At 39.4% G+C, this 24,137-nt stretch overlaps 2 protein-coding genes across 4 annotated transcripts; one reads left to right on the top strand and one right to left on the bottom strand.

Moving 5' to 3' along the window:
- Positions 1-1,914: 1,914 nt before the first annotated feature.
- sfxn2 (sideroflexin 2) lies at positions 1,915-14,812 on the bottom strand. Of its 3 annotated transcripts, none has more exons than XM_005749672.2 (13): positions 14,291-14,812; positions 14,072-14,131; positions 10,144-10,391; positions 9,425-9,595; positions 9,231-9,329; positions 8,458-8,533; positions 8,072-8,157; positions 5,989-6,049; positions 5,838-5,904; positions 5,689-5,738; positions 5,560-5,609; positions 5,426-5,473; positions 1,915-2,656 (listed from the first exon to the last, which is right to left on the bottom strand). In XM_005749672.2, the coding sequence occupies exons 3-13, from the start codon at positions 10,296-10,298 to the stop codon at positions 2,557-2,559; spliced, it is 963 nt and encodes a 320-aa protein (XP_005749729.1). In that variant the 5' UTR covers positions 10,299-10,391; positions 14,072-14,131; positions 14,291-14,812; the 3' UTR covers positions 1,915-2,556. The 3 variants fall into 3 exon arrangements, with proteins under 3 accessions (XP_005749729.1, XP_005749730.1, XP_005749731.1); XM_005749673.2 differs by having other exon boundaries at positions 14,329-14,812; XM_005749674.2 differs by lacking the exon at positions 14,072-14,131 and having other exon boundaries at positions 14,329-14,812.
- Positions 14,813-14,962: 150 nt separating this feature from the next.
- arl3b (ADP ribosylation factor like GTPase 3b) lies at positions 14,963-18,609 on the top strand. Its single transcript, XM_005749671.2, has 6 exons — positions 14,963-15,085; positions 15,572-15,715; positions 15,812-15,928; positions 16,023-16,073; positions 17,255-17,440; positions 17,541-18,609. Exons 1-6 carry the CDS (start codon positions 14,978-14,980, stop codon positions 17,586-17,588), a joined length of 654 nt encoding a protein of 217 aa, XP_005749728.1. The 5' UTR covers positions 14,963-14,977; the 3' UTR covers positions 17,589-18,609.
- The last annotated feature ends 5,528 nt before the right edge of the window (positions 18,610-24,137 follow it).

Below are 24,137 nucleotides of genomic sequence, written 5' to 3'. Positions count from 1 at the left end.
CTCAGTTCAAAAACCTGCATCTGTGATGGTATGGGGGTGCATTAGTGCCCATGGAACTGGCATCTTACACATCTAGAAAGGCATCATCAGTGCTGAAAGGCTTATACAGATTTAAGAGTAACATATCCAGATGTCTGTTCCAGGGAAAGCTTTCCATCTTTCAGTATGACAATGCTAAAATGCATACTGCAGCCATAACAACAGCACACCTTCATAGTAGAAGAGTCAGAGAGCTGAACTTTACTGTCTCATTTTAAATGTGTGATGTTTTCTTTGTTCTGTTGTGAATAAAATATGGACTTATGAGTTTTTACAAACGGTATTTTGTTTTTATTTACATTTTACTGAGCGTCCCAAATTTTTGTAATAATACTTTTTGTAATAATTTTACTCTTTAGTCACAAAGATCATTTTAGGCTTTGTGATTTTCAAACACAAACTAAACTGAAACAAATACACTGATTCTGTAAACTAAGGAGCTATGGAGGAGTCAGGCAGGAGAAACGGGGAAAACCACAGAGAAGATTCATGGATGTAGTGAAGAAGGACGTGCACAGTGTTACAGACGAGTGACAGGGTGAGATGGAGGCTTACGATCCACTGCAGCGACACCTAAAGGCAGCACCCGCAAGAAGAAGAAGTCTGTTTGTGTATCTTTGCACTCCTTGATCCTCTCTTTGCTTTCCCACCAACTCAATCGGCTCCCTTCCCTGAGGCCCAAATCTACACCCTCTTCCTCCCCACTTTCAATCTGCCTGCCACATTAAGTGCTTTAAACCAGCTGTTTTAAACCAGCTAGTCTTAAGTGAAAGTGGATTATTAAGCCTTCCTTAAATAAAACACGTAAAGGTGCAGAATCTGTTTTTCGTCTGATATGGAGGAAAAGTCGCAGGCTCACAGAAAGAAGTCCCAAGTGATTATTTCAGGACTGTCACAATGGAGCTGTTAATGTTTGATTTTTAATGTTACAGAGCAAGACAGTCAAAAGAGAGCAAAAAACGATTTTGAGTTGTGGGAGCATTTTGGAAGTTTTACTATAAGTGCCTGAATGAAAATGAAGTGAAACAGATAGATATTAAAAAAAGGGATGGACATGGCCTTAGTTCTATGTGACAGCAGTCACTGCAGATGCTGAAGGGTGAGGATTGGTGCTTTTCTATTCAGCCGCCCAACTCTTTATTTATCAGCGCCCCATTGCCATTTGTGTTCAAGAGAAAATGCAAATGATTCCTGAAAGATGAGATTATTTTGTAATTTTAGAGCCAAAATTATATATAAAAAAGGGGTCCTTTAGAACTGTAGAAACCTGGGTGATAAATGGTTAATTAAGAGAGCTTGTAGACTCCATCAGAGGGGGAATGTGTAAAGGCCTGACTGGGATTGGCTCTGTCAGAGGTCTCGCACTTTTTCCATGTTAAATTCAGAATTACATTATATTACTCTCACATATAAAATCTTAAATTTGGGACAGTCATATGTTAAAGACCCCAAAGTACCTTATTATTCTAATAAAGCACTTCACTGTCAGACTGCAGGGTAAAAGCAGAATGGGAGGCAGAGCCTTCAGCTATGAGGCTTTTCTACTATGGCACAAACTCCCAGGTTGGATTTGGGAAAGACTTTTAGTTCTGTGGGTTCAGCCCACTGCAGGACTTCTTTTCTTTCATGTAGCTGCAGAAGAACATTTTTTATTAAAGCAGCACTGATACTGCTGAGACATGCAGTGAGTTCTGGCATTCACATGACTCACATAAATGTGTCACAGAAGCCACTGAGTTTGCCGTTTTTCCTCACATGCTCCGGGTGCAGCTGAAGTCATGAATAACTTTCTCCATAAAGTTTGTTAAAGTTTGAGCATCTTCCACACGATGAACGATCACTGGATTAAATAAACACCACTGTGAGGAGATGTGCTTCAATTGTGTGTAGTTTTATTCCAGCTTACAGAGGTCAGAGTTGACACGGTGAAGGGATCCAGCTGTCAAACATCTCAGATAAATCACAGAGACAGATCACACATTTACCTCTTTTCTGGCAGAAGAGGGCAGCAGCCTCCACTGAACAACCTCACTAGACTTGACTCATGCATAGAGGAACCTTTTCTCTTTTTTTAAGGTTTCACAGTTAAGCCATTAATGCCTTCAGTGTTGCTTCTCTCCTACCACTTTGTAAAAAGGCACAGACTGTAAGAAGGTTTGGGAGACCCCATTTTCCAACATTGAGACAGAAACAATGGAAGCAGCTACAGGAGAGCCACACTCCGACAAAAAAGCGAACAGATTTATTCTGACGTGCTGTTCCTGAGAGTAGATCATTTGGTTTCTCAGCAGGAATCCAGACTGTTGTGATTAGAGTAAGAATTAAGTGACAGCATTGATCAAAAGTCCCACAGCAAACATCCAAAGACAAGCACCAGTTTGAAAATGTAATGAAAAAAAAAAAGGAACAAAGAAGCATTTCATTGTGATTAATAATCACAGACTTAGGTCACGATATCGAAACACATGAATTGAGTCTTGTGCGTCGAATAGAAAACTCTAATCAACCCTCTTGACCTCAGAGGCCTTTGTTGAAGTAGACGTGTCGTATGCTGTCCCCATATTGAGACCTGATGGAGTCTCTCAGCTCAGGCTCCAGCTTTGAAACAGCCATAGAGCTGCAGGAGGAGGAAGAGAGGACAGAAAGGAAAAGAGGAGCACAGTCAAAGGTTTGTTTGCATATCGAGGCAAAACAAAGTGTTGTAGTCAATGCTAATGAAAGTGTAGAGGACAAAACACATTTTTGTCAGTAAAAAAAAAAATAAAATCTACTCGGGTAATTAGGAAAGCAAATTATTATTTGACATGTACTTAATATTCATTGTTATAACGTTGTTATTACAGCTCTTCAAGGCCTCAGTAAAGAGTTATAAATGAGTTTTACAACACAGGATGCAAAATATATTTTAAAATGAGCAACATATTGAGGTTACAAAGTTGCACTATTCTACTGTAAGTTTATAAAATCTTGGCAGGTTTTATTAAAGATAACTAGACATGTGCCGGTCTTTAGCACCGTGTGTGAACACTTTACTTCCTGAACCTTAAGGACGAAAGAACAGGCGATTTTAGGTTTATTCTCTCGCTGAATCGTTCGAGTTCTGGCTTAATCTCAATATAAAGAAAAGTGAGTCTTATGCCCCCCAAATTTTTAAAATAAGAACTGCATTTTACTTTATTTTCTTTAGTGTAAACTTACATTAAACATGGACAACATTTCATATAGACAGCAGTGTGCGTGCTTTTACTCGTGCAAAAGCTTAAAAAGAGAGTGAACGTAAAGGTGGAAGCCAGTTTATGAGCTAAGGCCCAGTTTAACATGACTGTGAACCGTGCACAGCTGCTCCAGTAGAAAATATAGAATTGGTCAAGTAGAGAATAGATACGCTTTAAAGTTGAAATACTTCCAATGGGGGGAAAAACATGCTCTCCAAACTGAAAATCCATGAGAAAGTTTTGTGTTTTTACCCTAAACACCAGCTAAACCATAAGTCACAGTGAACATCTGGAAAGCAGTTGTTAAGCGTCTTCATTCCACGCTCGCTGGTGCTGCGTTTTAATTCCACTCACCTCACTGACATTTCATTTTTTAGCTTTGCCTTCAGAGAACAATGAGTTATGGACTACTGATCTAATTGTAGACCATTAGAAGCACCTGTTAACCGCACACTCATCAATAATATTTTTCTTTTATAAGCATTTTATATTTTTATGAAACAAGAGCAGCGGAGAGAGATGAGAATTAAACAAAGGGAACGGCATGTGGTACGCATCCTCACCATTTTACTATCGGGTCACTCCCAAACCTAAAATTTAAGGCGGTAAGTCCAGACCTGGGCTGCACAATCAGACTAAACCAACATTTAAATCAATGATCATAAGTTCCCAAGCGGGCTTACATTATAATTTATATTTATAATTTGCTGGTAAGATGGAAATAAACTTGTAAAAATATGATTTGCCACATTTTATATGAGTCTTTCAAAACAAACTAACATACAGATAAGCTGCATCCTTATTTGAAAATCTAACTTCAGTTGAAATTGTTTCCCAAAAGTTAATTTTCTCTGTGAGTTTTAAACTGGATCTGAAGACTGAGATGATGAAATATGTCTGAGCGAGCTTGAGTGAACAACACGTTTGAAAGCTGATTAGAGGCCAAGACACTGCAGCAGGATTTATTGTAACTCCAGGAATTCCAGCATCGCAAATTAATCCACCAGCTGCACTAACACGGACATCTTTTATCGGACCAAAGCCACAAGACTTGAAAACCTGAGCTTTCTGCTTTGGATTTTTAAAATCTAGTCGATTAGTGTGGACTAGTTTCTGTAGCAGAAGCTGATTGTGTGAAACAGCTACAACTTAACTTAGACACAGGTCTTGATAACCTGCTTCCTCCTATAGAGAAGGTTCTACAAAAACTCTTATATTTATGATTTATTCCTAAGTTTTGTCACACAGCACACTGTTTTACTTTGATTTTTGTCAATTCAAACATATGTGAGAGAGAGCATACCATCTGAAGCTGAAGACAACGTGTCTTAAAGTGTTTTAAGGGCTATTCTGAGGCAACTCTAATGAACTCTTTTGATTACAAATACTATATTTCTATAGTACGGAAACCAACTCCACTCCTCCCTTCATCTAGAACTTCTCTGAACACTTTTCTCAGATGAGTTGAAGATCAAAAATTTGAGTTGAGCTTCAAAAACAGAACCAACCAATGAGCAACTGCGCTGTAATCCTCCATCTTTTATATACAGTCAATGTTTATTTAAACAAAGGACTTTCTTTTTCCCTATTAATGTAATTGTGTGCAGTCCTATGAAAACTAAATACACCCTTACTGTTTCCACAGAAATTAAGAGAGTACGTAACAGCCAGGAGCTGCTAATCGTCAGCAGGTGTGGGAACCTCTATAAAAACAGAGGTTTTGGCAGTTTGCTGTTCTGGAACATTTGCCACAGTCCCTGCAAATTCATCCCAAAGTCAGTTTGTGCTCAAACAATCTGCAAAAAACCCAAAAGCTACATCACTGACTCTGCAGGCCTCAGTACAAAGAAAAAGACTGAACATGAAGGGCTTGTTTCTCAAGGTTGCCAGGAGAAAGCCCTTTCTCTCCAAAAGGAACGTGACAGCACAGCTTACTGTGAGCACGGCGGTGGAAGGCTGATGATGTGGGTTTATTTTGGAGCCACATGATCTCTACATCTTGTAGTCATTAAGTTAACCGTGAATTCCTGAAGTATCCTCAAGTCAAATGCGAGGTCTGAGGCTAAAGCTTGGCTGAAACTCTGTCACGTCACAGGACAACGAACTAATTATTTCTTGATGCTCCTTAAAGTCCACAAACTTGTGTGAAAGTAAAGAAACAGTTTCATTACCATCTCTGAGGGAACAGGGAGCAGGCAGCCGGCACCATGAAGATCAAACTTTGGGAAAAAAGGACAAAAGTTACCACTGAAATACTCCAGAGGACATTATAGTACACCTGACCCTGTAAACTCTCTGTACTTACAACCCTCCCACCAGCATCACTTGAATTGGTCCATGGAGAAATGTGATTCTCTGTAAAAAGCGAGAAAAGCACAATGAGGACAAATGCACACATTTAGCAGGAGAACGGTAATGAAGACGAACATCATACCTGCATGAACTTGTATTTTTCCAGCCTTTGCATGATGATGGGGAGGACAACTGACAAAAGGAGAAGAACAAGAACATTAAGTGAAGAAGAGAGAGAGGATTTATCACATCTTCATGACATAACTTTCTCCTAAACACTTCTTTGCGTACTCATTCCTGGTGCGGCCATGGTAACCCGAGAAATGACCACCTGAGCGATGCCTTTTACTGCTGCTTTCTGCAAACAGAAAAAATGGAGACAATTTAAGAAAAAATAAACACATTACAAAGTGCTTTAAAGTGCCTTAAAGTGTGTCCGGACCGTAGAGTGGCCCAGTTTGTTGCCATTTTCATCTGTGACGGCGATGCCATTCAGAATTTCCCTAAAAAAACAGAGAAAATTAAGATGAAAAGACTAAAAACAAAGAAAAAGGAAACTGAACATGAATAAGTGTTTCTCTTAGAGATAAGAGGGGAATGTGTTTATTGTGTTGTTTTACTCATTTATTTTGGATTTATTTTATAGCTTTATTGTTTTATGTCTTGCTCTGTACTTTAACAATATACAGTATCAAGTACTGCACAGTTCACAGTAAACACTCTTTTATTGGGTCGCTATTCTGACTTCACTTCATCTTAAACCTTCAATACTGAAAACAAAAAACCCCAAAAAGAAGTGTAATAATCTGTAACGAGAGAGGATCTGTACTAAAGGCCCCAGACCCTTCCCTGTGTCTCATTCACTTTCAGTCTCTCCCCACTTTCTTAATGAATGCCCCAAAGCACCAAAATTAAGCTTTAAAAGGATGAAAAGTGCTCTCTCCAAATCACGAATGTCACAAGCATCAAACTGCAGAACAAAATTGTGAAAATGAGCCAGCTCCTGTTTTTCTACCCGTGGAAAGCAACGATCTCTGCTGAGATTTCCAGAAAAAAAACTAAACAAAAAACATTAAGAGTGTGTAGAGTAACATTAAAAGTATAGATTTCTTGTTTTTGCAAACACAGAAACTTATAAGCAGCTCAGAGATTACACAGATGCACACAGAAATCAAGGTAAGCTAGTTAAAGATGTTAACTTTATGATATTTCAGCAAAATGCTAATATCTTGAACTACGACTGCTGCGTCTGTTGTGCCAACTCTACACAAACACATACAGAAGTCCTAACCATCCCAGTTTAGCAAGTAAATATGCCAACTTTAAATTATTTGTGCAACTGGTTTGGCAGGTAGTTAATTATTGCATAATGGCCATTCAAAGTAAAAGTTAAAAATAAGCTTTAAGGCGACGTGATGTTCCGAGAAACAAACACATTTACTGAAGTTAAAGCTGGAATTTTCTTTGCGTTTACGAGCCTTAATTAATCCTAAAAACTCGAAATCTCTGAAATTTAAACCACAAATTTAAGGAGAAAAAGCCAAATCTGCTTTGAATTTAATTTAACAAATGATATGACTTCACTTTGTGAGGGTGGATCATCAAACTGCAGGCAGATGGTAAACAATGACAGCACACATTAGTAAGAAGGTGCGACAGTAAATGACACCATCGGTACGCTGGAAAATCTTTCTTCTGATAATCTGGTGATTCAAAGTTAAAATAACAAGTATTTCCTTATTGCTTTAATTCCGGCACAAATAATTATTTAATTACACAATGGCTATAACATCTGCTAGTTGTTACTTTAAACCCTATTTTTCTTCTACTTTTTTTTAAAAATCTGTGTCATTAGTGCCAAGGCTTTCTACTAAATCTGTTCTTTCCTTCTTATTTTAACTTCAATGGCCCAAATATGCCGTGATATAAAACAAAAGGGTGGAGACAGCTAAATTTCTGACTTCCCAGGGACCCTTGGTAGATAAAAAAGGTCTACCAAACTGAATAAATATAGTCGTGCTGGAAGCATGGACATGTGGACCAAATTTAATGAGATTCAGTGAAATAGTTGTTGAGATCACTGAGATAATTAGGATTCTGGTTGAGTATTGGTGCACTTAACCTTCCATCAAGAAGATGTTGAAATATAAAGTCGAAGTTTGTTTGAAAACGATGCTGGTGGAGCTAAAGGAAAACACGCAAAGACCGAAGGCTTCATCATCTGGAAACCATGAACATCTGTGCAAAATTTCACGGCAAATCATCCAATAGCTGTTGAAATATTTCAGCATGTACCAACTGACCTACATTACCATCTCCTGAGCCATAGCTAAAAGAGATTTACACATCACGCCACTATTTTAAGATCAGTAATTCTCCAGAACACCTTCTCTCAGGATCTAACACAGCAAACACTGCTCTGTGGTTGAGTATCCTCAGGAAGCCTGCCCTTACAGAGTCGCTGTGTTTCAGCAGACATGGCCAAAAAAAACCTGCAGTTCCAAGAAAAACGCAGGAGGACTCACTGCTGCCTCATCATGGGAATGTTAACACAGTTGGCAGCTGCCACAGCTACAAAAGGGACCCAGCGAGCCACGAGAGGAGGAGCTTTCTGTGGGAAAAAGCAGAGAAAAGTCATCATGAATATCATTGTAATACCTGTAAAGATCTGTGCAGCTGTGACTGGGTTAAAGGGACCTTTTCAGCTTTTGTTCACCAACAGCAACAGGATATATATGACAGAAACCAAGAAAAAGCACAACAGGTCTGACCCAAACTATTATTTATAAGTTGGTTTGGCCACAATTTTAAACATAGGGCATAAAAGTGATCGCATCCAGATAAGTTTGACGACAAAACACTTCTTAAAAACAGTCAGCGCTGTATGAGTTCCTGCGTGCAGCATTTGTACCTTTGTGTAGAGGTTCAGTCCGACCGCTGTTGCTAAAGCTGTGCTGGTCGCTGTAACGTAGGCTACTCCAATCTGTCTGAGAGACACAACAAAGGCATCGAACAGCAGCTGCTATTAGAAAACTGTTTGTTTTTTTTAATGTTTATATAAATCGGCATATAAAATAGCCAGCATTCAGTATGTGGAGCTCTCACACGTTTTGTTTTGCATCCAGATAAAATTAAGGTGTGTGCACCCATGTTTATATTTATCCAAATACTGCAAGTGTGCATTTGGTTAAGCTTCCACTACATGCCATTTTTATGATACACTGTGAAAGGGGTCATTTCCTGCTTTGTGCTACAGGTTGGAAAGGATAACTCTAGAAAATATCTCCCATAATTGTCCAAAGTTTATGTGTGAAAACTGCTTTACAGGTGCATGGCATGATATCCACCAGCACACACCATGCACCTGATGGCTGGATATGAAGAAAGCTACCTGTAAATCAATCCAAGAAGACAGGATCAAATCAGTTTGTTGTGCAGACCACTTTGGAAGGAAGTTTGAAACAATTATTACCGATAAGGTAAAAGTATCTGACGAGAAGTCTTTCCCCGTGGTAACCTAGTTACCATGGGGGAATGGAAAGTGGCAGTGAAACTTGCTACTGCTCTTTTTACCTCTACTGATGCCCTCAAAAATTTCTAGTTGCCTGCTGATGCTGGGAGAGTTCACTGCATTCTTATCTGGAGGATGTGAAATGACAAACTTAAAGTCTTAAGAGCGCTTACTTGGGAGTGATGGGGGAGGCAGCGTTGCGGTTGGTGTAGTTGACTAAAGCGTTGAAGGACTGATTTACCCACTGCCAGAACACCACAGCAGGAACTGTCCTAGAAACAGACATGAATTATGAAACCTGTAGAACTTCCTCTGTAAGAAAGTAGGATGTGGTAAAATGCAGCTCTGCCTGTTCGCTCTTCTCTACCTGTAGAACTGCAGCATGAAGCCGGTGATGGCCATGCCTCCGGGTACCTGGAATGACATGCGGCCGATGAGGTTCATGCGGTCTCCTGTGTCTGGGTGAAAAGCTGAGTCGTAGAGCTTCTTAGCGTAGTAGAGCTGCTCTGCTGTGGTGCCGGGAGGGATGGATCCCGCTCTGCAAAGCAGCAAAAAAACAAAAACACACTCAATGACGCTGGCGGAGCCTTTCGTAACTACAACACAGATTTATAATAAAATCTGCAGAAGCACGGTTACATCACAGAGAACAGGGTATGAAGCAAAACGTTGAAGGTAAAATGGGAATTTCTACGATTTTGCCACAGACGTGACAGGTGGTTTCCTTCTTTACTTAAACTACTCTTCTGCCGTTAGTTTTGTGTTCTGCATGTGAATTGCAATTATTTGATTGCAGAATGCTCTTTTTTTTCCAGGGTGAGTATTAGGACTGTCCTACTGTGGCTGTCTGCGGGGGGGTTTCAGGGTTTCCCCTCTATTCTGTGGAATAGAGGGGAAACCAGAGCTCCTAAAACGAAACCCACTGGGAGAACATGCAAACTGCAAACAATCTTTCCATTTCCAGGTTTGAACCCAGGATAGAGCAAGCCAATGAGCCACTGTGCCCTGAATGTCTTTTATCAAAGGAAACTTGAGGATGGTCACATGACACGAGACATTTTAGAGCTTGTGCATTCATTATCTCACCTGCAGCTTTCTACTAAAGCTTTGGCCTCATCTAATCGCGAGTCAGGCAGGAGCGCTGTTCGGCAGTCGGTGATGTTGAAGAAATGTTTTAGTCTCCCCATGAACGTAGACTGATCCCATCGTGGTGCGTCGATGTCAAACGAGCTCAGAGCCATTGCGTCTGTTAAAATCCAGGTGTAGATTAATGCATCAAAAAGCCTCGCAGCTTGTGTTCGTGCAGGACGTCACTCAGCAGCTGCAGTCAGATCCTGAGGAAAAGAGGAAGAAAGACATTATTACAGGACAATCAAAGAGTTGGTGAATAGTTAATGCATGCTCTTGTCCTCCTTTGAGCTGATATAACATTAACAGATTTTTGTTTTTTTAGCTCAGCGGCTCAGAGACACTAGTTTTCTTTACCTTTGAACTCAACGTCCCACATGCAAAGGTGTATGTTTATAAAGCTGAGACACAACACAAAACTTATTCGGATAATTAACATCCAAACAGTCTCTTCGGTTTCCCTAATCTAAGAATTTCATAACACTCCCTTGGGTTTGAAAACAGATGTATCCATAACAAATCTGAAAAGCTGTGAGCTTTACTTTAGTTTCTAGTACCAGTCCAACGCTTCATTCCATTGTGGTTCTGGATGTAAGGAGTCCATGCGAACACGTAATCACCCTTTTAGCCTTTCTGCTTCCATAATGAAGGATTGACTGGACTCATGGGGTCACTTAATTAAATTTGCGAGAGCTTTGACAGTGATGTCAGTGTCTAGAGCACCAAACCTACAACAGCAGAGTGAACCCAGACAGCTGTTTGTTATATCAGCGTACATGCTGAATTTGATGCTCATGACGGTGATGTTTAAGAGAAGAAAACTGAGCAAATGTGCAAGATACAAAAACAGCTATTTTAATATTATTGATTGATTCATTTATAAGTCTTACAAGCCATCATTTCTTACAACAAATGAAGCAGATCACACATCTGGAGTTAATTCAAAGCCTTGAGTTTGTATTTGATAGCTTTTAACTGTAATTTTAAATATAAGGTCCAAAGGAATGCAAGTGCAAGTGAGAGAGACTTTCATTAGACTAAAAGAAATAAATAAATAAATAAACCCATCCGAGAGACAGCAAAAACTTCAGGAGTGGCCAAATCAAGAATCTGGTATATTTATAAGAAGGAATGAGACGGCCAGCTCAGCAACACCAAAAGGCCTAAAGACGTCAAAGTCTACCTAGATCACCTTGAAGGTGCAAGCCACTGGTTACACTGGTCTAGAAGTCCAGAATAGACTGTGCCAGAAAGCATCTAAAAGAGCCTGCATAGTTATGAAAAAAAAATTTAAAAACTGAAAATACTAATCAAGGTAGACGAGAATGATGGGAAGAGAAAAGTATGAAGAAGAAGAGAAACGGCTCATGATCTGAAGTGTAAATGGTGGAAGCGATGTTATGGCATGGACATGTATGGCTACCAGTGCAACCGGGTCACTGGTGTTTATTGATGACGTGACTGCTGATAAAAGTAGCAGGATGAACTCTGAAGCATGCATTACTCTCTGCTCAGATTCAGCCAAACTATTGGAACGGGCTTGCAAATAGATAATCACCCAAAGAACTGCAACAACATTCCTTTGCCTTGAGTTTCTCAAAGCAAAGAAATGAGATATCCTTTAACAGCTTTACCAGAGCAGGCTTTTCATTTATTAAACCAGAAAGGTACAAAGACCCAGAAAAGATCCTTGACTTCAAGCTGAAAGTCTGCACTTCAGTCACAGCTAAACTACTAAAATTGTATCTTTATCCAACAAATTACTGACCTGACAGTATAAAATGCTTTAAGTGCAAAGAATAAAACCTGTGATATAAATGTGGTTTGTATTGTACAAAGGGATTTCAGAGCTCAGCAACTTGCCTTCCTCATAAAATTATGGTGGTTATAGCCACAAAAGTAACATATTTAAATACTTTGCTCCACATCTCCTAGAGGAAACGGTGCCCATGTTGGCATTAAACACTGGTAAACATACTAACTTTTGTCTGTTCAGCATCATTCCTCCAACCCCTGCTGTGATATCGTTGCTCTGACTATCCTGTAGCTTTGTAGCTCAGGCTCTCTAAAGTTAGGCTGTTGGAAACATCTGCTCTTGGGTTTAAACCAAACACAAACTGCCTAAAAACCCTCAAAGCCCAAACGTCTACTAGAAATCATCAACGACCTCCTGTTAATGGGTCCTCGGGTAGTGATTTTGAGTTTTTTGCAACTGCACCATTGTGCTTGCTTTGAAGCAACCAGGGGATCCAAAACGTGCTGACTACAGCTCAGCCTATCCAAATGTCCCACAGTTCATCTCCATTAGGCACTTACTGTAAGTTTTAGGTAAGTTTTGAAACAGGTGAAATGTAAGGGCGAGGAGAAGAGGATATCAGCGGTCTCTGAAGGTTCAGCCTGGTTGGAACTGGATTATTTCTGAAGCTGTTTGTTTACAAAATAGGTCAAAGGTCTGTGGAACATGGTCGAGAATAAGTCAACGTAGATCCTATTACTAGGACATATAAATAATAATATTAAAGAACATATGTAGGACTGCATCTGAAAAAAATTATTACACCTTCATAACTCTTTATTTTGTTTGATTAAAGATTCAGTTTACAGTTAATTTAAAACAGAGAGAACAACAAATCTTCACATTTAAAAGCTAAAACTAGAAAAGACTGACCTTTTTTTCATGACAAATTATTAAACACTTAAAAAAAGGTGATGAGGACAAAAAGCCTTAGCAGCAGAGCACGTATCCCGAAACTCTTGATGTAGTGCTTTAACTACATTTTTAAACAACTTATCAAGCCTTTATCAAATATTTCCACCTGGACCAAACCAAATAATGAAACTGTCACCTGTAGTGAAGGTCAGCAGGGTGCTAATCAATTTGGCCACGGTCACGAAGAACATGATTGATTTGTTCATTGATAAATCAATAGGGAGGCTGACTGATTATATTGTGAATAATAATAATAATGGATTGCATTTATATAGTGCTTTTCAGGGCCCTTAAAGCGCTGTACAATTCCACTATTCATTCACTCTCACATTCACACACTGGTGGAGGCAAGCTACAGTTGTAGTCACAGACTGACAGAAGCGAGGCTGCCATATCGCGCCATCGGCCCCTCTGGCCATCACCAGTAGGCGGTAGGTGAAGTGTCTTGCCCAAGGACACAACGACCGAGACTGTCCGAGCCGGGGCTCGAACCTGCAACCTTCCAACCTGCCAACTCTTTGAGCCACGAATAAGACACAACATTGCAAGAAGACCTAAATGTTTGCTGCAGGGCAACAGCACAGCACAGATCCCATAAATTATTGATAAGAGGAGCAGTTACTTGGGTAAAACTGCAAGTATTGCACTTTAGTAATGCTCAATTACAAGTTCAACTCCCATAGATAAATCACTAAAAGTACTAAACGAAGCTAAATAATCCCTGACAGATATGATTATGTAATAAAATGATAATAAGCAATGTTTTGCTGTAAAGCAACATTTCACTGCTGTAGCTGGCTAAGACGAGGCTTGGTTAAAGTGGACCAACTATTGAAACAAATGAAGAGCAAATTGCGAAATATTCACATATAAGGGGCTGGAACTGTGTGGGCTTTTTTTTGTTGTTGTTTTGTTTGTATATTTTGAATGAAAAATCTGTGATTATTAGTTAAGTAGTAGAGTCAACTGATCGATTAACCAATGATTACTATTTCTTCATCCATATGGTGGAGTAAACGAAATAAGAGATGTAACGTGCAGAGTACTGCAGTACAGGTAGTTACTACTGCTGACTAGCAGAAGGTTGCCAAACTGGATCTGTAGGCCAGAGCCCTAGTAACATCTGGATAAGTAGTAGCACGTGGCTGCTAATGGTTGAAATGTTAAATTACTTACATGCAGTTTGTGGAGAAGAGAAATGTGTGGAGACCTGTGTGAAGACAACCGACCAGAGTGCTGTGAAAAGAGTGAAAACATGTCAGTTGGGGCTCACTGACTGATGCAACTCAGTCCTCGCGTTACCAGCTGGGTCTGACGGGGGAACCCCCAGCAAAGCACGAGCCAAAACACCGACACACCGGCTGCTAACACCACCCTTTGAAACCGAAAATATACCTGTGTATACACCTCCAACGGACCAGCAGAGCACGAACCTGCCAGGTGGTCAGCTCAACTCCCGTGCAGGCATAGTAAAAGAAAAAAAATGCGCACGTGGCACGTTGTCCTCCAATCAAAGGCTGGAGCAGATGGGGCAGATCCTTGCGTTTAAACCGGTGGAAACCGAACCTGATATTTGGCTGAAGACTAAAATTAAATCAGAAACTGGGGGGGCGGTTCCAGATGTTGAATCAACCCCCTCCAGTTTACAGCTACTGTTAGTAGCTAGCTAATTACTTCGGTGACATTATATCCGGTTTGTTATGGTAAAAAGTAGTAAAAATGTATGTCCGCTGACTTATTTTAACATTATGGACAAGAAGAGTGCACAAAATGAGATTTCAAAGTGTACTGTCTAAAGACAATTAAACATTTAGCAGGTAGCTAACTAAACTCGTCCACCTTAGTTTTGGGTTTAGCGATGCCTTCAAGGTACTTTGTTTAAAACAAAATGTAAATAAGGAACACCCGTTTACCCTGGTCTGCTGCGATAATGACCACTTAGTAACGAGCCGCTACAAGAACGAATAACACAGGGAAATAAATGTTAATGAACAGAATGTATACACTTCGATTACAAAAGAAAAGCATATCCCCTCAAAACAGTATCAGAGTCGGCATTGTGTATTTTACCCATTTAAAAAAATGTTTCATGAATGCAACACGACGCGGAATCTGTGCGTATCTCTGCGTCTGACGTCACTCCCCTTAGTAACCCTCGGCGGCGTCTCCAGGAGAGAAGGCAACAAGATGGTGAGTTTTAATTTATCGCAAACATTAGCGCATAACCTAACACAAACTTCCTCGAGTGCTCATACTTCTACACCTTATCGTCCATTTTTAGTTATATCAATTGTAATAAATTCCGTCACCACCAGGTTGACAAAGAAAAAAAATCGACTGCCTTGTTGCTTCGTTCAGTTATCAGGGGAGATTAGCTTAGCACGTTAGCTGTGTTTAGCTCCCATTTGCGTGCCGTTATCTAGCCCTGCCTGGGAAACAAATTAGCCGTAAGGATCAAGAAAGTCAAAGCACAAGATCTGACTTGCTGCTCAGAGGATCTGTTACCGTTAGACGAGTGCTTGTACATCATCAAAATCCATAGAGGGTGCTAGAAATGGCCTGTTGGTGGATGGAAAGAAGAGATGTGTTTTTGCAATGGTGGTTAGCTGCAGCAGTGCTCCCCCTGTCCCCCCGGAACAGTAACACCACGCTGCTGTTTTTAACTGCTTGTTGTAGGGATTGCTGTCCATCCTGCGCAAGCTAAAGAGCACACCAGACCAGGAGGTGAGGATACTGCTGCTGGGTCTGGACAACGGTGGGAAGACCACACTCCTTAAACAGTTGGCATCTGAGGACATCAGCCACATCACGCCCACGCAGGTAAGATACAAAGGATGTTTGTATACAAAGCGTAGTCGTGGAACTTTCATGCGTTTCACCTCCTCTTACCGTACTTATTTTGTCTTCTTCCTGCAGGGATTCAACATTAAGAGCGTGCAGTCTCAGGGGTTTAAACTAAATGTCTGGGACATTGGAGGCCAGAGGAAGATCAGGCCGTACTGGAGGAACTACTTTGAAAACACAGATGTTCTGGTGAGGAGATGATGCACCAAATGAAGCAATATGACCTTAATTTCAGTAACATGCAACTCTTTCACACACTAACAAAGAAAACTTTTTGTTTCAGATTTATGTCATTGACAGCGCTGACAGAAAGAGGTTTGAGGAAACGGGTCAGGTATGTAACTGTGTATAAGGGTTTGGGCTCCTCACCAAAGAAGTTTCAGTTTCCTACCAAATGAACTTTGATTAAAAAAAAAGAATGGGACTATATATAGTTATAAGTGAATTATAAGTAATTAGGGTTATTCCATTTCAGATCTTTGTAGGTCTTCTGCTCAACCTTGTACCATTCTTCGTAACAGAAATGAAAAATAAAACCAAGTTTTGGAGTTTCCAGATGGTTCTCTAATTATGACTGAAAAAAATAGTTAAATATATGCATATCTAAAAATTTTGAACCTTCCTTTACCTACCGTTTTGAGAAGTACTGCCCTGGAGGAGTCTTATAATTCAACTTTAATTTTTAATGTACTAAGAGGTGTTAAAAATGTCAAAAAGGATTCTACATGCTTTATTTTACAGTATTGTGAAACTCAACTCTATACCAATTCTATAGTAAATGTCACTAGTTGTTTTTCACATGTTTTTACAGGTGTGTGTTTTTTAAATATGGGACTTTACACAACTGTTTGAATTTTGTTTTTAATATATCTGTCCCAGATTATACATACTGGTTCATTTTATGGCAAGAAAGCCAATTATTTTATTTATTTTTTATTAAACAGCTGATTATTTCCCCCAAATCATTTGTAAATGATACCAAACCAATCCTAAAACTTTTAAATTAATAAGCAAGAAATACATTTTATTTATAGTTTTTTAATAATTACAGAAGCTGAGGATATAGTGTTTAAGGTGTTAGGCTATATAATATATATTTTATGTTAGAAATAGAGAAAACATGGATAATTCCATGTTTTGCTTCTGACTTTAAATGTGGCTAATGCGTTCACCTTACACATGAAAAATACCTGGTTTGATTCCGGGAGGAGACCCAAACCAGCCTCAGGATGTACAAGCTAGTGCAAGCCCCAAGCCCGGATACATTGAAAGGTTGTGTCAGGAAGGCCATAAAACATAAAATCATAAAATCTGACCCAAATCAAATATCCAATATATCCATGTGGCAAACTCCTGGGAAATAAAGTAGCAGCTTAAAGGTCTTCTTCTTCTTAAGGATCTGAACCCTAGAGCTGTTTTACATTACAGTACAGTTGAAGTCCCTTCTGGTTGTGTAAGTGTGTGTCTGTCATGTTGTGTAGCTGACAGATGTGTGTGTCTGTGTGTGCGCTGCAGGAGCTGGCTGAGCTGCTGGATGAGGAGAAGCTGAGCGGTGTTCCTGTGCTGATCTTTGCAAACAAACAGGACCTCCTGACCGCCGCCCCAGCCTCCGAGATCGCAGAGGGTCTCAATCTGCACACCATCCGGGATCGCATGTGGCAGATCCAGTCCTGCTCCGCCCTCACTGGCGAGGGGATTCAGGTGAGCAGATGAACTGTGCTTCACCTTTGTTGCATTTAAAAATTATACATATATCTATATTTTCCTTCTCACCCCACTGCTTCCCCTAAATTTAATACAGGAGGGCATGAACTGGGTCTGCAAGAGCGTCAACTCTAAGAAAAAATAGCTTTGCTTGTAGTCTTCTACTAATCAGGAGGACCAGCAGCAGCAACAGCAGCAGCACACACGCATACACTGACACACATTGCACCCTCCTGAGCCTTAGTACAAGGGATATACCTGTGAATGTACACACACTACTAATCCAACATGGACTTGGAGTTTTTAACCCCTTTGCATTCCCGCATCGCTGATGTTTACTAATCTCAGCACATCTTTCTGTGCTGGCCTCTACAACGAGGAGGGGCGTTTGCCTTCAAAAGGGAACCCAAACCAGCATATCGACCCCTTCCACCCCTCCGCCGTCCACCCACGTCACCATCTCTGTCCAACCGCAGCCACCCATGCGCAGCCTGTCACAGCCTCAAACATTCCCATTAAACTGCTGTCTTTCACTGGAATTCCAACATGTTCTTTAAGCTCTTTCACACGCTGTCCTGGAAACCACCCCCCTCCCTCCATCTCACCCCTATGTCGTGACAGTTTTTGTTGTTTTTGGTTCTTCTTCATTCCACAAAAGGCTGTAACGCGCTTTTCCTGCTATGGCTCTGTTCAAAGTGACGTATATTTTTGTAATTGTCTTATTTATGGTGAAGTAGAGTGTAGAGCGCTTTTGAACAACAGCTCATGCAGCGTGTGTGTGTGTGTGTGCGTGTGTGTGATTTCAAGGATGTTTGAGAAACAGTCCAACTCCCCCCACTACAGATAAAATAATACTCTACATGTTAATATGTAAAAAGGAGGCTGAAATTAAATGGTTAAAGACATTTTTCGATCAACTGTAAATAGCTCAGCTCTGTGTTCATATGTTACGTTATGCACATGTTATAGAGTATTTGTTACCCTGCTGTAGTCTATAATGTTTGCATATCTAATGTATGTCTGCAGATCTGTAACAGAGGAATAGGTACTGTATGTCCCAGTGCATTTCTATGTGCAGGTAATTCGCTCCTTTTGATATTCTTGAATGTAATCTGTTCAGAGCTGAAGATACTGTATGTGAATAAAAACACGAGAAAAATGTTTCACAAGTCTTACATTTATTTAGTTTCTGGATGCAGTAACATACTTGGATACTGACGACTTGGTCACATAAGCAGGTGGAGTCGTGTGCTTAATGACAACAACCACCCTCTGTGGAGAGGCCGCTGTGGGAGCTGATGGGTGGGGCGCAGAGCATTGTTTTCACTATCAAAATGTGGATTTGATCTAGCAGTACGATACCCTACTTGTATGGAACTGCAGCACACATTTGTCCCTCTTGTGTGCTGGTATAAGCCTGCGTCACACAAGCTTATTATACAGTGAGATAATAGGTGTGGAAAAAGCAAAGATTTTAGTTAACCAAAACAGAAATAACTAGACTTTTATGGGGGGGAGTGTTCACTGGGACAGTGTGCATGAGTGTGAGTCAACTGCCTTCATTTAGTGTTTGTGTTGAGAGTCATGACAATATAAAATCAAACAAATCTGTAAAAAGGCCTCCAGAACCTTTCAGAATGAGCTGATTGTTTTATATTAAGTAAGTTTAGTACATTTAATGACCCATGCAAAATTTTACCTTTCTTCTGGGATTTCCTTCTGAACTACCAGCCCTTGAATTATATAGGCATTGCTATAAGTGTTCTGCTTTTCAAGTTGCCTTATGTCTTCTAGCATATTTGAGCTGTCCTAATTTTTCAAATACAAAAGATATCCACATGAAATTTCCAGGGCTGAAAGACACATTTACTGGAAAACAGCAACCAAACCAGTTTTACACGTTCCCCATGTGTCACGATCTCATTTTTGTTCTATGGGGAAACTTGAGCATCAGTATCATGGGATATATGACAGCTTCAATAGCAAAACTGGACCACTTTAATGTCTAGGATGTAGAGTAATAGAAACAAGCTCTGGCACCCAGGATGTTTTCTCTGTTTTCTGTTAATTCACTGGAAAAGTTCAAAAAGTATATATTGGGTAAACTTGCAGGGGTTATATCACCATGTGTGGTAGGTGACGGCTAAAACAAGGTTTAGCATATTATAAAGGTCTGATTTCTATCTATATTTTAATACTGGGATCATCTTCTAGCCATGATTTGTTTCTAATATAGTCCAATTTTGCACAAATTAAATCCAAAACCTGAAATTCTATTTATTAAAACAATTAAAACCATGTTAATGTTGAATAAATGAGCTTTAAATGATGTTTAATAAAATATTCCTTCTAGATTTTCTTGAAATTCCATATTATTAACGAAAGACTCAGAGGTCTCCTGAAGGTATTTTCAAACTCTTTGCTTAATATATAACAGCCGATGTGCAGTAGAAAAGCAATTTGTAAGGCCCAACTTGAAAAACATCAAACTTAAAGTTGTTTTCTGTTAAATAGGAATTTAAGATGAATGCAATGTGAAACATTGATGTAATCATTAACATAAAATCATAAATGTTGCACTTGCATAGGTGTACAAGGTCAAACTGTGAAGGATAATATAACATAAAAAATTTGACACATCCACCAACCTGTTTGAAAATCAGTGAACTTGTCTGTAATTATGATTACAGCTAAAAAAAAATCTTAACCTGTTTAAAATTAAGGGTAAGGTTTAGGTTTATTTTTAACTCCTTTATGTGCACGTTTCACCTAGTGCACACAGCACAAACAAGTGGAAATGTTATAACTGATGTACTCAAGAGCTAAGATGCATGTGTAAAGGAACTGATCTGAAAGCTAACACCTTCTAGTTTTAGAAACCATGCTTGTTTAGCATGCAGCTAAAATGCACCCTCACCCACATAGAGCTCTGCCTGTGACCTAATGAATGATAAAGCTACAGTAGTTCAACCTATGACATGGAAAAAACATGTGCTTATGTTTCCAAAATATCTACAGTTGTGGTAAGAAATTTTTATGCACGCATGAATGTCATGGTAATTTTAAGCGTTGAGTGATTTCTTTGAACTGCTCTTTTTACAGAATGGAATGACTGTACGCCATACACCTTTAATGATTCTAAAAGCAAAAATTGGGTTCATAAGTTTGAATTGACTCTCTTCCGCTTATCCAGTTCAGGGTCAACAACCTTCAAGCATAATTCCAGCTGGATATTTGACCGCTCTTCTTTGCAGAGTTGGTGGAATTGGTTGGCTTCCTGGTACACCCCCGGCTTAAGCATAAATTTTCAATAGGGTTGAGGATCAGGGCTTTGCAAAATCCCTACCAGAAGCATACTATTAGCTTGCTTCATCCAATTCCAAACCACTTTTCATATGTGTTTGGGATCATTGTCCTGTTGGAACACAATTGTGTTTGACATTTGAACCATCTAAGCTGCTGATTTGACCTGAAGTTAAAAAAATGTAATCTTCCAAACACTGTGGCCAAATAGCTCAATCTTTATGTCTGACCATAAAACTTTTGTCCAGAAGCCATTTGGCTTGTCCAAGTAGGCAGCTGAAATTTCACTCACGCATGTCAATTTTGGAACAGGAGCTTCTTTATTGGTCAGCACCCTCTCAGTGCACGGTAGTATATGGTCGTTTCACTGTGGACACTGACACTGGTGTTCCAGTGAGTGTTGAAAAATAAATAACTTTTATGCTACCAAAGAGGAAACTGACTGTTATAGTCAGTCGTGATCACTAGTAGGAAGTAAATAGAAGCTTCAGCACCTTATTAAAATATTTAAATCAGTATATGTATATATTTGAGCTTGTATTTGATGCTGTGTAGATTAGAGAAAATCCAAAGTAAATTCAACCTTGTTATCTAAATTGGGGTTTTTAAAGGCATTAAATATGCATGCTGTATAATCATTCCAACCTGGAAAAAGAACAGTTCAAAGAAATAATTAAAACCTCAAAATTACCATGACATCATGCTCATGATGAGTGTATGCAAATACTGACCACAACTGAATGTTCTTTTCCGAGATGCTACAGGCTCAGCCTGTCCTAAAATGCTGAATGACAGCTGTAAGATACCATCGTGATACATCTGGAAAATTACTTCCACTGCTGACTTGTACAAATGACTTATAAATGTCTAATCATTTATAAGTCATCACTGATGATGCATGCCTGTGTTACTCCAGGTACTACTGGTGAAAACCAGACAGTACTGCCTGGAGAGGATCAATGGCTTCCTGTGTTACAAAATATTGTGTCACAAAATCATGTCGTTCTTGTGAATATGTATTACAATATAACAGTTGCAGTGTCAAATCAAATCCTGACAGGTTGTCAGGTTTCAGGCAGGTGGTGCTGCATCCACCGGTCTGGGTAAGTGCCTGATGTCCTGGGGCTGCGCTTGAGGAACCGTTGAATCTTCTCCCCCGAGCTGTAGTGACAAATATCAGGAAACAAATACACCTCATCCACCCACAAAGGCCCCTGTTTAACTTGAGAGCACTTAACTGTTACAGACGTGAGCGATAAACAGTTGTATGACACTGCAGTCTTTCACCTCCACCCAGTAGTTTTATTATAACTACGCAAAACTATTTAACCTTCAAATGACTAAGTTGTATAATTGGAAAAAAATGTTTCATGTCATGAATTCTACTTCTACTTTTACATAACTTTTATAAGAACTGTTTTTTTTTTTAAAACATTTGTTGTCATAAGTTTTGGTAGTGACAACTTTTTGATTGCTACAACTTTCAGATATTTCAGTGATCTCAATATTTGAAGAGTTTCAGGAGTTTTTCTGCCAAAGTAAATCACACGCCCACAAACATGATGTGTGCTTAGGTGTTGTTTGAAACAAACCTTGTATCAGGTCGATGGCTGAGTTTTAAATAATGAACAGGAAATAAACTGAGGCCCAGAGCTATGGAAGCTTGTTTCCACAAGTTAAAATATCTTTAATTTTTTTTGAAAGCCAGACCTAAGTTGAAATCTTGAGCTATTACCTCAAGATTTTGACTTACTGACTGAAACTTCTACGCAAGTCAAAAATGTTAAGATAACTAAACTAGAATTTTGACTTATGGATATATTTATCTTTTTTCTTTTGTAAGCAGCAGAAACAACAACAAAATGCAATCTATTTGACTATTACCAAGTTATGCTACATTTCAGAGATAGTTTTCTTGCTTTTGTTTAGTTTCCACTGGTTTTTGCTGTTATAATAAGATATCTTTTTATCAGAAAAGGGATTTAGAACAGGTATTACCACACAACCACAATACTTTGTTTGGCAGCTCACTGACAGTCATGCAGACATCTCAAGTCTCAGTAGACAAAGCCTCATCAGACTGAAACTACAGCAGACATTTCCTGTTTACTTTTATTTTATTTTAGTTATTGTTTCCGTTTTTTTATGCCTTGCAGCAAAAGTTCTGTTCTGTTTTTTAATTTTTTAATTTTATTTCTGTTAACTAAAATTTTTCCACTCATAATTTTATTTGAGTTTTTCTAGTTTGGTTTTAGTTAACCATGGCAACGTTGCTCGGTTACCCTGACCCTCTTTGATTTTACATAGAAAACCCATGAATGGCTCATATTTTCTGCTTAAGTGAAGGCAATCACTGACTGCAGGAACCTTAACTACAGCACTGAGTCCACTTACTATATAACTGATTACTCCCAACCCTGAGTCATTTCATTTTAAAGCTTAGAGAAGCAGCATGTGTTTGTTATTACTCAACCCTGAAGTACACTCAGATCCTTAATACTGACCCAGAAGAAGATATTTGGAGGTATTACATGTCTAATAGTGTGTTCCGGATGCAGAAACAGTGTGCTATGTGTTTTTACTTTATGCATAGCTTTGTATGTAACTGATTCAGAGGGCCTTGGAGGCCTGAAAACAGCCTCTTCTTGTCTTACAAAGATTCTCATTGTTCAGTCTTCCTCTCTGCTCACACAGACAGAATGTGCAAGTGTTGTTCCTCATTTCTGGCGCTTAAACGCCCAGTTGCATTTAAATCTAACAAAGCACTGCGGAAAATGTGATACGCCGCGGGAGTCACATTTAGAAATATGAAGGCGTTGGGGGAAACAGTCTGGGAAAATATCTTTTTGCTCTTTGGTGGAGAGTTGGAGATAAGTTGGTCGCACAAAGACTGAAAATGCTGAAACAGCTAGCATGGCCTGACTAATTCACCTGCTCAGGCTTGTTAATTTGCACAAAGTGCTGCTTTAAGGGGGTTTGAGTGCTGGAGATTTTTTGCTGGGACCAGTTGTCAGGCAGCTGTGAACACAGACTTGTCCCGGCAAACTGAATTACTGGTATCGAATAAATAAACCTGATGAAATGTAATTTAGTGAGCATGCCAGGTGTTCCCAGTGTTTATGAAACCTTTCTGTGGCACCGTTAAACTAATATACATAGTGCTATCAGTATTTTAATCTACTACTTCTTTAGCTGGCACAAAAATGGTTTTGGTCTCTACGGTGAGTGTCTTTGAGTCTTTGAATGTTGTGAATTACAGATGCACCTGATTAAGCAAGCCAGTTAGCAACTACACATTATCATATCCAGTATACAAGATGGCAGTGTGCTTCCTGATATGAAAACCAAAGTTAAGAGTCTATGTGTCTAAGTCTGTTGGTTCAATTGCTGA

The sequence above is a fragment of the Pundamilia nyererei genome, unplaced genomic scaffold (genome assembly GCF_000239375.1).
Source record: "Pundamilia nyererei isolate P.nyererei 1_Seehausen unplaced genomic scaffold, PunNye1.0 scaffold00253, whole genome shotgun sequence".
Taxonomy (NCBI): Eukaryota; Metazoa; Chordata; class Actinopteri; order Cichliformes; family Cichlidae; genus Pundamilia; species Pundamilia nyererei.
This window is presented reverse-complemented; position numbering and strand designations above follow the sequence as displayed.

Coding starts and splice junctions, on each gene's coding strand:
- sfxn2 (XM_005749672.2), bottom strand. CDS start 10,298: ATGGCTCTGAGCTCGTTTGACATCGACGCACCACGATGGGATCAGTCT. Junction 8,534..9,230: donor GCCTCCCCCATCACTCCCAA/GTAAGCGCTCTT, acceptor TGTGTCTCTCAG/ACAGATTGGAGTAGCCTACG. Junction 6,050..8,071: donor ATTCCCATGATGAGGCAGCA/GTGAGTCCTCCT, acceptor CTGTTTTTTTAG/GGAAATTCTGAATGGCATCG.
- arl3b (XM_005749671.2), top strand. CDS start 14,978: ATGTTTCATGAATGCAACACGACGCGGAATCTGTGCGTATCTCTGCGT. Junction 15,086..15,571: donor GGAGAGAAGGCAACAAGATG/GTGAGTTTTAAT, acceptor TGCTTGTTGTAG/GGATTGCTGTCCATCCTGCG. Junction 15,929..16,022: donor TTGAAAACACAGATGTTCTG/GTGAGGAGATGA, acceptor TTTTTGTTTCAG/ATTTATGTCATTGACAGCGC.